The sequence below is a fragment of the Electrophorus electricus genome, chromosome 20, assembly GCF_041902795.1.
Source record: "Electrophorus electricus isolate QZ-2024a chromosome 20, ASM4190279v1, whole genome shotgun sequence".
NCBI lineage: Eukaryota > Metazoa > Chordata > Actinopteri > Gymnotiformes > Gymnotidae > Electrophorus > Electrophorus electricus.
The window spans coordinates 18,711,084-18,723,261 of record NC_137516.1 but is presented as its reverse complement, the minus strand read 5'-3'; the positions used below and the strand labels follow the sequence as shown (position 1 = coordinate 18,723,261).

Sequence of the window (12,178 nt, the reverse complement as noted above, 5' to 3'; positions counted from 1 at the left end):
AATATCGAGACAGGGTGGGCAGCAGAGCAGACAGGTCAGGCCACGGATGAACCGGGGGAGGCAGGTGACCAAGTAGTAGCGACAACCAAAAGATCAGAGGAGAGAGGGGCTACACAGTCCATTCCAGGGATCATATTTACATATAAGTTTGGGCAGGAGATACCAGAGGCCACAGAGGTCAATGAGCAGGAAACAACCCAGGAAAACAACTCCAAGTGGCATTTAGCAAGTCAGGGAGACACTGATGGGTCAAAATCTGAGTATGAAACTACTGAAGAGTGGGGAGACAGTCCTGGCCAGAACAGAGGGGCCAATGGTGTGAATTATCCTGGGCCTACAGAAAATGAGGGGCCAAATGCATTATCAAACCAGGGTGTCACCAACAATGTTGTGGCACAAAAGTGCTTTTCTGCCTGGGGTACAGAAGATATGGCTTCACCCTTCCCAGATCAGAGTACTGATCAGAATGCTGCTAGCTTTGGTGGCAGAATGGTACTAGCTAACTGTGATCAGGTGACTATAAAAGAGCCAGTAAAGCCTAATAAGGCCATGAATCTTGTAAAGAAAAGTTCACCTGGGTCAAGCCATGGTACAACAAAGCCCACTCAAAGCAAACAGCAGCAAGAAAATATAAATGATTCAGTGTTAGATTGTTCAGAATCCACTCTAACCTCAGATCCATTTGGTTTCTTATCAAATGATCCATTTGGTAAAGAGAATTATCCCTTTGGCACATCAGGGAGTGATCCTTTTGGCACTGGAAATGACCCATTTGCAAACTCAGACAAAGGTCATTTTGGGCCACCAGAGACAGATCCATTTGAATTGTTTCTGAAGGATGTCAGTGACCAATTTGGTACATCAGGGAGTGAGCTTTTTGATCCCCTGTGTTCACGACTAGAGAGCAAAACAACTGGTTTTGCTTTAGATCCATGTGCATCCCAAGCAGGTACTGGGGGGTGGACATCACATTCATTCAGCAATGATATTGTTCTAGAGCTTTTTGCCAGTGAGACCAACCAGGGGTGGGCAGGGAACTGGGAGCCCACAAGCACTGGGGGAGCAGGTGGGGAAGGGACAGACTTAGTCAGACAGTCTAACAGGCCTTCCCAGTGGGCATCCTTCCCTCCCTTGGAAGCTGGTCCGGAAAGCTCCAGTAAAGGTTCTTGGCAGGAGATGAGTAACATCGTTGCCTTCTCTGATGGCCAAGGGGACTTCATTGTAAGCTGGTCCAGTGACGGTGGCAAGACTCAAGATCTGTATGCTTGCCTTCCTGGTCATAACGACATGGCCAATCCAAAGACCACTGCCACAGAAAACCAAGCCAGTCCTAAAGAGACAGATAACTCTGACCTGTCTGAAGATGAGGTTGCGAATCGGAGATATGGAAAGTTGTACCAAGAAATAGATACCGAGAAGGATGAGGTACCTGAATCCCTTCCCCCATGTAGTCTAGCATAGAACGAAAGATCCATTTTTCCTGCCTGCAGATGAAGCCCCATTTTCCTGCTACATTCCCACTTGGAACCCAGAATTTAGTCTAAAGTCCCTAGTTCTCTGCTCGTCCCCCCACCTCTGCTTGCTTTGAAGGTTGTTGATTTTGTTGGACATTTCAAATAGCACACACATTCCCTTTTTTATCATAAAGTGTATATTGGGGGATTTCATGCTGATACTTTCTTTGATTTGGTTTAGATTTTCAACAAAGCTTTTAATGGATTTGCTAAGGTAACTAGGCAATTACAAACCCTGAATAAACCCACAGAGCTAATTAGGACTATTAACTGACTGCTGTGAAAATATTTCTGAACTGCTGTCAAGATAACCTTTCAAGTCTTTAATTGTCACACTTAAAGGTCATATTGACTAATATGAATGTCTGCACCAATATTCAATATTCAAGTACACCAATATAAATGGTGTACTTGATAGAAAAACCCTTTCCTGAAGTATGCTTTAGACCATTTCAAAGAACAAAGTTTTCAAAAATGTCTAAAATTTATCAAGTATTTCATATCTTCAAAAAATATATAGTTATGTAGAAAAATGTAATGATGACATCAATAATGATAAAGTAAATGTATATATTTAGAACATATAACTATAGTACAAGACCTCTATAGTAATTATATATACAGTTAGTGTAGCTATCTACACTGCCTGGCCAAAAAAAAGGTCACCACCTGGATTTAACCAAGCAAATAGATAAGAACCTCCCATTGGATAATTACTGCATGGGTGATTATGTTTCAGCAGGCAACAAGTTATTGAACCTTAACTGATGCAGTGAGTAGCTTCTCATTTGTTAAACAACCATGTCAAAAGACATCTTGTGGTCGTGAAAAAGATGTTAATCTGTTTCAGAAGGGTCAAATTATTGGCATGCATCAAGCAGAAAAAACATCTAAGGAGATTGCTGAAATTACTAAAACCTGGTTAAGCACTGTCCAACGCATTATTAAAAAGTGGAAGGACAGTGGGGAAACATCATCTTCGAGGAAGGAATGTGGTCGGAAAAAATATTGAATGATCGTGATCGGCGATCATTTAAACGTGTGGTGAAATCAAATCGTACAAAAACAACAGTAGAACTCAGACATGTTTAATAGTGAAAGTAAAAGCATTTCCATACTCACAATGCGAAGGGAACTCAAGGGATTAGGGCTAAACAGCTGTGTAGCCTTAAGAAAACCACTTGTCAGTGGGGCTAACCAGCAGAAATGGCTTCAGTTTGCTAGGGAGCATAAAGATTGGACTCTGGAGCAATGGAAGAAGGTCATGTGGTCTGATGAGCCCAGATGTACCCTGTTCCAGAGTGATGGGACCATCAGGGTAAGAAGAGAGGCGGCTGAAGTGATCCACCCATCATGCCTAGTGCCTACCGTACAAGCCTGTAGGGCCAGTGCTATGATCTGGGGTTGCTGCAGTTGGTCAGATCTAGATTCAGCAATGTTATGTGCCCAAAGAATGAGGTTAGCTGACTACCTCAATATATTGAATGACCAGGTTATTCCATCAATGGATTTTTTCTTCCTTGATGGTATGGGCATATTCCAAGATGACAATGCCAGGATTCATTGGGCTCAAATTGTGAAAGAGTGGTTCAGGGAGCATGAGACATCATTTTCACACATGAATTGGCCACCAGAGAGTCCAGACCTGAACCCCACTGAGAATCTTTGGGATGTGCTTGAGAAGACTTTGCGCAGTGGTCCAAATCTCCCATCATCAATACAAGATCTTAGGGAAAAGTTTATGCAACTCTGGACAGAAATAAATGTTGTGACATTGTAGAAGCTTGTGGAAATGATGCCACAGTGAATGCATGCCATAATCAAAGCTACAGGCAGTACAACGAAATATTAGTGTGTGTGACCTTTTTTTTTTTTGGCCAGGCAGTATATATAACTATATTTATATAACTATATCTACATCTATAACTGCAAAATCTACTGTTATTAAAGTGATCGTAAATTATTGTGTGTTCAATTCTGTTAACACACCTAACACAGTTTCTTAAGAGTAGCATTGCATTCGTATTATTGTTCCTTAATGATGCTTAAAAAAAATTCTCTCTCTAGAAACTTTTCAGAATCTTGACAGCTAGCCTTGACATTAGCATAATTATAGATGTAATGTATAGATGTATAGATTATAGATGTGTTTAGTGTGTAACTCTGGTTTTCTCATTTTCTCTTCTGTTTATTCCAAAGATGGATGCCTCACATACAGCATTCGTGGCAGACTTTGATAAAATGGTGAGCCTCTGGATTCTTTTATTGCACATGATGGAATTCATGTTTGACATGCAAATATTTTAAGGAGTATCTGCAGAGATGCTCCAGGCAGTATCTATAATATAAAAAGAACACCTGTTTGGGGTGATATTCAGATGTTATCACACTGATGCATGCGTAGTAGACAACCTTGCACAGGAACAGGGAGACTGAAGATTACCTTAGACTTTGCATCTAGGAAGATGCAAAGGAAGATTTTCTGAAAAAGCAGTTTCACTAGTGATATTTTGGGTGGATAATTAATTTGGCAGTGAATGGCATAATTTGGAATAATTCATTTGGCAGTAAAATGTTAAATAAATGTCAGTTCCCCTGTTTTTAAGTGTTTTCAGGCTCTTTGCTGTTTCTCTAGCAGGGTGTAAAAACATCCACGTATGAGTTTTTCCAGCAGTAGAAAAAATGTAAACTTCAGAAATTCTCTAATCTAACCAAACGTACAGAACACAGCCAAATTAGCAGAGCTAAATAAACTAAAGATCAGTGGTATGCCATATATATGTTAGACCTGTTTGTCCTGACCGATATGTTCATTGTATCCAGTTTCACGCGGGCTGTGAGAGGACACACTGCGTGTCCACTGTGAGAATGCAGTGTTTCTAATTCTCATGCTGTGTATGTAAAGTCTGAGACTGAGGCCCCAAAGGAGGTGGCAGCTGGTGCAGAAACAGCCCCAGAAGGGGAGGCGGCAGTGGCTGCAGCCCCACCCCCAGCCACACCCCCAGGTCCAGCCACGCCCCCAGCCACTGAGCGCTCTGAGGGCGCTGAGGGCATTGAGGGGCCAGTTACTCCTCCTGCAGAGAGCACAAGTGAACCATCAGTGACCACAGGTGCTACCAGCCCACCTGCAGACACAGCTGCTGTGAGTGATACAAGGATACTACGGCCCAAACATTACAGCCATTAAGGACATCACTGTCATCGTCATCATCACCATCACCATGCTCATCATGTTGTCTCCAACACCATTATCTTCATCACCCTCACCACATCATCATCATCATCACCACTATAATCATCTGTCCCTCCACCCCTCATCAAACCCCTACCGCTGTTTTTGTTATTTTACTTGCTTCCCAATTTTTCAAGTCACCCCCACCACACACACACACACACACACACACACACACACACAAGCATGCTCCCCATTGTGAGAACCCTGGTGCAGAGAGGGTCAAAGTGCTGAGATGTTAGTGGCGACTAATTACGTTTTCCTGTGTACTGTGCTGCTGGTTAAGAGTCCAGCGGAGTCTCCCGCAACTGCTGACACTGATGCAGAGGAGCAGGCCAAGGTATGTGCCTGTCCTGTTTCACCAAGGCCCAGTGCCTGCTCTGACCCAGCTCTGACACACAACATAGCTGTGCACTCTGTTCCACAGCAAACTCTAGTGTTTGCTTTACTTGTTATTATTATTGTTACTATTATTATTATTATCTTTTGTTATTTGCATACTCATTCTGCCATATATGAATCCATTATGAAAATGGATGCATTAAAAATGCAATTTTTTTTCTTGAGTTTTCTTGTAATTTCATTAATTTGGTTTGTTTCAGTTATGTGTGAACAATTTGTCATTTTGTTTTTATATTGATCTTCTGTTTTTCTATTTATTTACTTTGATTTTTGTTTACTTAATACTGCCTGCAAAACAAGTTTTGTAACGCCGAAAGCACAGTCAGATGCTTACGGATAAAAGGCAGGAGTTTTAAACTAGCCAGGGTCAGAACCAGAGAGATGCAGTCCAGGGTAATCGCAGCCACAGCGGTAAACAGTTCGAGTCCTAAAAACACAGAGCAAAAACACAGGCAAACAAATTCAAGTGGTAGGAAAAATAGTCGAGAGAAACGGGAGAACCAGATGAAAAACACAAGAGAGCAGAAACATGACTAGAACGCTCAGTGTGCTCAGGTAACCTGGAGGCAAAACTTCACAACGACAAACAGTTATGGGATGGCTTATATACATGAAAAACAGGTGCACTCATTAAGCAGATGATTGGATGAGTCGCTCTCCTGGAGACTAAGTGCATGATGAGTATTGTAGTTTGTATGTGTGTTGGGCAGTATGACAAGTTTGGTATTTGCTGTGCAGAATATGATCCTGCCTATGTGCCCTTGTGTAATTTTAAGAGTTCTCTTGACCTTTTCAGTATTCAACAGTGCAAAGATTTGCCATTGTCTAAACTGACAGTAATTTGGCTCCAGAAATGTATTATCTGAAGGAATGAGTTTGAGTTATGAAAACCCTCAATCTAAATGATACCAAATTTTTCAAACTATATATATTACATACAGTTTGAATACCTTTGTTATGTATAGCTGCTATATTTTTATCTACATATATATTTAATCAGTAACTGCGGTAAAATCCTGATTCAACAGTCTCTTCTTTTATGTGTAGACAACGCCAGATGATGTCACAGAGAAAGAGCAACTCCACCAAGAGGTTCCGGTAACTATGATTTATGCCCCAGGCATCATAAATAAAGGTCAAATTATGTGATTTATGCCCCAGACATCATAAGTAAAGGTCAAATAATGTGCTTTATGCCCCAGGCATCATAAGTAAAGGTCAAATTATGTGATTTATGCCCCAGACATCATAAGTAAAGGTCAAATTATGTGATTTATGCCCCAGACATCATAAGTAAAGGTCAAATCATGTGCTTTATGCCCCAGGCATCATAAGTAAAGGTCAAATTATGTGAATTATGCCCTAGACATCATAAGTAAAGGTCAAATCATGTGCTTTATGCCCCAGACATCATAAGTAAAGGTCAAATCATGTGATTTATGCCCAGACATCATAAGAAAAGGTCAGATCATGTGACTGATGCCCCAAACAGCATAAAAAAGGTCAAATAATCAATTCCTCTGCCTATAGCGTGTTCCCTGTGCTGTTGCTCCAGCAGAATCAGTGCAGCTGAGATTAACTCGCTTTAGCAGCAGATTGAGTGTGTAAGAGATTAATATGAGGCAGCAGATCTGGTAATTCTGTATTTCCACTTCTCCCCTTATCAAGTGTTGCATTCCTAAATCTTATCTGTGGTACAGCACAAACCTGCTATGGTCTCCAGGCTTTTGATTTTTCTTTTGGATAACTAATCGCAGAGCGTACGTTTGTATGATGTACAACCAATGAGTTCTAACCTACTCATTTATGGTATCAGTCATGATGTGTGTTGATTTTTATTTTAACCTGAACATGAATTTGGCAGCCACATGGCTATGCTGAACAAAGTCTCAACATAATATGCCTTCATGCTGTGATCAATGTGCATTTATAAATATAGATTTATGGTTTGGTGTGTTTATATGGTTTATTTAGGATTGTTTTAATAGAGCATTTTGAAATATTTACTTTCAGTCTATGATACTGTGGAGTATTTGTCTGAGATGAATCCTAAAGTTTGTATTACCTGTTGCTGCTGACTTTGTATGTGGGATGATAATTCACTTTTCTTTTGTGTGTAGGCCACTTCAGAAGATAAAGAGTCTCCTATTGAAGAGACTCCGGTAACTACTTAATTAATTAATAATCTTAATATTATTTCCTTGGTTACTTAATTATCACTGATTAATCAACAATCTTAATGCTGTTTCCCTGGTTACATAATTAATCACTGATCAAGCAACAATTTTAATAGTTTTCCTTGTTAGTTAATTAATCACTGATTAATCAATGATCTTAATCCTCTTTCCATAGTTACTTACTTAATCACCCATTAATCAATAATCTTAATATGTTGCCCTGGTTACTTACTTAATCACTAATTAATCAACAATCTTAATGCTGTTTCCCTGGTTACTTAACCACCCATTAATCAATAATCTTAATAGTGTTTTCTTGGTTACTTAATGAATCACTGAATAAATCAACAACCTTAATACTGTTTCCCTGGCTCACACCTCTGTGCTGTTCCAGATTGCTCAGAAAACCACATTTCTTGAGAATTTAATATCGAGATGATCTGAATACTTTCTCAAACAAGTCTTCTTTTTATATTTATAAATCTTTCTTTGAAGAAAGTCTGCTGGCTTAAATACCAGTCTCTCAGAGTAAACAAAATAATTTTAAAATGCTGAAAAATGCTTTTGAGAAAAAGAACAAAAGGAATTGTACTACAAATATTTTGAAATTTTAACCTAAATTTCTTCAAAATCCCAATGCCTACATTAGCAGTGTGTGTGTGTGTAATATATATATATATATACATATGTATATGTGTATGTATATATATATATACATATGTATGTGTATGTATATATATATATATATATATATATATATATATATATATATATATATATGTATGTATGTATGTATATGTATGTATATGTATGTATATATATATATATATGTATGTATGTATGTATGTATATGTATGTGTGTGTGTGTGTGTAGGTATGTGTGTATATCAGAAAATATCAGTCAGCTAGTTTGCATTCTGGTACGCTCTAACAATTCTCTAACTAGTGTTCACACTTTTAATTCATAAAATAGATCATTTTTATTTACAAACTATTGTATTTCCAATGTTGATGATTTGGTGTGGATTGAGATGGTACAACATACATTTAAAAATACATATAAAACTGTATATTTTATTTTGTGCTTGTGGGATTATTCAATATAGTATCTGACTTACTTTAGAAAAGTTTACCTTAAAATGTTTATATCTATATTGAGCCATTTCAATTTTTTTTTCATTCATTGATGTTGCATGATTGTGCCATTTTGTTATCATGATTGTTATTATCTGCCATTATGATTTGGACCATGATACTGTGATGTGAGGAGTAAACGATGTTTATTGATAGACGCAACAAAGATAGTGTAGCCCATAGGCTAATGGGGGGTCAACAACCAATAAACACCAATGCCTAACCAAGACCTTAAATACACGCAGAGTAATGACAGAAAACGAGGAACAGGTGTGATACACTGGGAGGGTTTAAACTCAAGGTTGCTTATGATTGAAGGTTTTTCTATGTAGCTACTTTTTGAATACAATGTGAAGTTTTGTATCCTGAAACATTTGGCAAACTTTGCTTTTATTTCATAACCTGTATTCTTTCCACTATAATGGTATTAAAGGTTTGCTACAATAGCTGGAGTGATCCAGAAATTTGCTTAACATGCCAAATGTGAATTTTGCACCCATGAATTTGTGGCAAGAGTATTTGTGCTCTGTGATCCAGCGTGACACCCATTATTCCAATATATGATAAGCTGCTGTTTCTTCTCTTTCCAGGAGAAGATGCCTATTCCTTCTGTTGTAATTGAGCCTGCATCTAGCAATGAAGGTGACGATGACCGTGATGGTGACATCACATCTCCGACAGCAGGCAGTGGTAACGAGGTGACACCAGACAGCCAGACAGCCAAAGACATCTCCTCTGGCATGCCACCAGGTTTCAAGTACAAGGCCAGTAGTGCAAACAGCAGCAGTATGTGTGATCATATGTCAAAAGAGTGTACCAGGAAAAGCTCATACTCCCTGCGTGCCTCCCACCCCAACATGCAGGTAGAAACAATGCATGACTTTGAAGCAGCGAACTTGGACGAGCTCAACCTGAAGAAGGGAGACATAGTTCTTGTTGTTCCTACAGAGCTGGTGGAAGACCAGGTATGAACAGTGGTGTGCTGGTGTGCTCTCAGTGAGCTATATATGTTTAGGGCTTGCTTAATTACGCATATGCTAAATGCTTCAGGAATTGGACACTGAATAATGCTCCTCTGCTCAAAGTGTTTGATTTATGAAGCATTTAACATCATGAATAAATAAGTCAGTAAATACTTCAGTGATAACGGTGTATTGTTCAGTCAATCATCTGAATATTTTGTACTAATTAGCCATATTCAAACAATGTCCTTTTGTCTCTCTATATAATCTAGGAAATATTTAACACTGACTTACCACACATATTGTAACCTATAAGATTTGTATAATGGATCGTCATGATTTTCAGTATTTCTGATGTGAACCTCAGAGGACTGGTTACCTGTCTGTGGTTAACTGTCTCTATTGGCTGTTAAGGATGCTGGTTGGCTCACTGGCATTAAGGAGAGTGACTGGCTGCAGCATGGTGCCTCGGCTCAGAAAGGACTCTTCCCTGAGAACTTCACACAGCACATGGCCTAAGCCTCCTACCTCTGGAGATCCAGGGCACCAGGTTGGCATGAGCCACACAGGAGCCACCTAACGCGGAGTCTGGTGCCCTGACAGACGGCTGTCGTTCAGAGTGCTACGAAGAAAACCGTGTCTAAGAAGAAAATTATACAATTGACCAAAAGTAAAAAAAAGAAAAAGGGGGGGTGGGAAAAGCAGAATGAACTCCTACTCAGAGCTTAAAGAAAATAACAGAGCATGATGCGATAGTGTGGTCTACCTTTTCTCCCCAAAACCATGATCTATTTGTTTTTGTTTGTTCAACTGTAAGCAGCAGAAAATTGATGTGTGCTTTGTTGGAACTGTGGTGACCCCCACATGTAATCCCTCTGTTTAAAGGAAAACTAAAAATGTGAATTCTCTAAAGACAAAATATACTTTTTCCTCTGCATCAAGTATATTGTACTGAGTTTGTTGCTCTGCAGCAAATTTTATCAGAATTTGTAGTGATATGATCTATTTAACTGTTCTAAGTGTTACACGAGACTTCAATGTTTTCTTTGAGGCACTGCAGACCTCAATGTTATCTTGCATCATTGTTAGTGTTCTCTGTAGTTTTCATGGCTCAGTGTACATGGCTATGGTGATAATATTCGGCGTAACTGACGACAACATTTCTAGACAAAACTTGCTGTTCTCTTGCCAAATTGATAAAAATTAATTAAAAGGATAAATGTGGATAGTTGTTGAGTTATGAACATGTGTAATATTTTAGGAAGAAAAAGCCTGAGAACTTGACAGAGCTTTGCAAAATGCAAAACACTGATCTCTATTACAAAACCATCCTTATATCCACAATTACATTAAATTAAAAAAAAAAAATCCTGTAGATGTGTTTGAAAAAAATGTTGAATGAAGATTTCAGGTTGTGAGAAATTATATTTATTTAACTTTATATTTTTTAAGCTGAAGCTCACAGAGTTCTGGGGTGGATCGGCAAAATATGCAATATATGTCATTGAGTTTGTTCTTGGTTGTTCCGTTTAGAGGTAAAGGTCACTCCTGTGTTTATATTGTTAGCCTTCACTGAGATATTTTGTGATGTATATATCCATGTTAATTTATCTTTAAAGTGAATAAATATTACTTCATATGGTTATATGGGAGTGTGTTTTTATATCTGCTTACAAAAAGTGTTATTTAATCTTTAATTCAGTGATGTGCTGAAAAGATCTATAAAACATGATGCATAAAAACAATGCCACTTCGAATATCACATGAAACTGCTCACACTCATATCAGCAAACTACCAGCAAATTTCAATTGTGTCTTGTCAAACATTAAAGATGTAACTATCAGGGTCCTTGGAAACACTCAGGAAAGAAGTCCTACACAGACATGCAATGGTGGATTTGAGGCCCCAGGGGGAGCTGTTGGCCTTTGTCTTTTTTGCATGCTGTTCAGGTAAATGCCTTATCTCATCAAGTTCAAGTTCGGTTTATTTGTCACGTACATAGTCCTACATGGTATAACTTGCAGTGAAATGGTTTTGTGAGTGCTCTGTCCAAACTGAGGAAAGAAACAGGGGTGCATAAGGAAATACATATATACAAAAATACAAAAAATATATAACAATGTATGTACAGTATATGTATAATATGTATATATACACAATGTACAATGTATATATGTGTATGTACACAATGTACAATTCCAGATTTACAGATTTACAGTCACATGGTGGTGGTGGTGGTCCCCACAGTTTATCAGCTGCCCTGATTCAGGGCCCAAATGGCCTGTGGGAAGAAGCTTCTCTTCAGTCTCCCTCTCTTGGTCTTCAGGGAGCGAAAGCGCTTCCCTGACCTCAACAGAGAGAAGAGCCTATTGTTGGGATGGGTGGGGTCCTTCACAATCCTCCTGGCCTTGGTCTGGCACCGCTTGTAACAGATGGTCTGCAGGTCAGGAAGTTCCGTATGCGTCATTAAGTTTTCAGAAGTTCAAGTGTCCACTTGTGGCTCTGCCTTGGATCTCCAGGACTCCACTGTTCTAGTCTGGCCCAAGGCCATAACTTACTAAACATGACCTAGGGTTACACCATAACTTACTAAACCTAGGGTTACACCATAACTTACTAAACATGACCTAGGGTTAAGGTTAGCCCTAAACATGACTTGGTGTTAGGGTTAGCCCTAAACATGACCTAGGGTTAGGGTTAGCCCTAAACATGACCTAGATACAGCCAGCAGACAGTGGCATACCCAGTCATATCTA

At 39.1% G+C, this 12,178-nt stretch overlaps 1 protein-coding gene across 1 annotated transcript in view; it reads left to right on the top strand.

Annotated features, from left to right (window-relative positions):
- Positions 1-11,066, top strand: part of amph (amphiphysin) — a 32,924-nt gene extending 21,858 nt beyond the window's left edge. The window contains exons 16-23 of the mRNA XM_027029669.3: positions 3,714-3,758; positions 4,420-4,656; positions 5,033-5,086; positions 6,196-6,246; positions 7,269-7,310; positions 9,050-9,223; positions 9,323-9,424; positions 9,836-11,066. Coding sequence (XP_026885470.2) covers positions 3,714-3,758; positions 4,420-4,656; positions 5,033-5,086; positions 6,196-6,246; positions 7,269-7,310; positions 9,050-9,223; positions 9,323-9,424; positions 9,836-9,940 — 810 coding nt within the window. The 3' untranslated portion in view covers positions 9,941-11,066. The remainder of the gene's footprint in view (positions 1-3,713; positions 3,759-4,419; positions 4,657-5,032; positions 5,087-6,195; positions 6,247-7,268; positions 7,311-9,049; positions 9,224-9,322; positions 9,425-9,835) is intronic.
- The last annotated feature ends 1,112 nt before the right edge of the window (positions 11,067-12,178 follow it).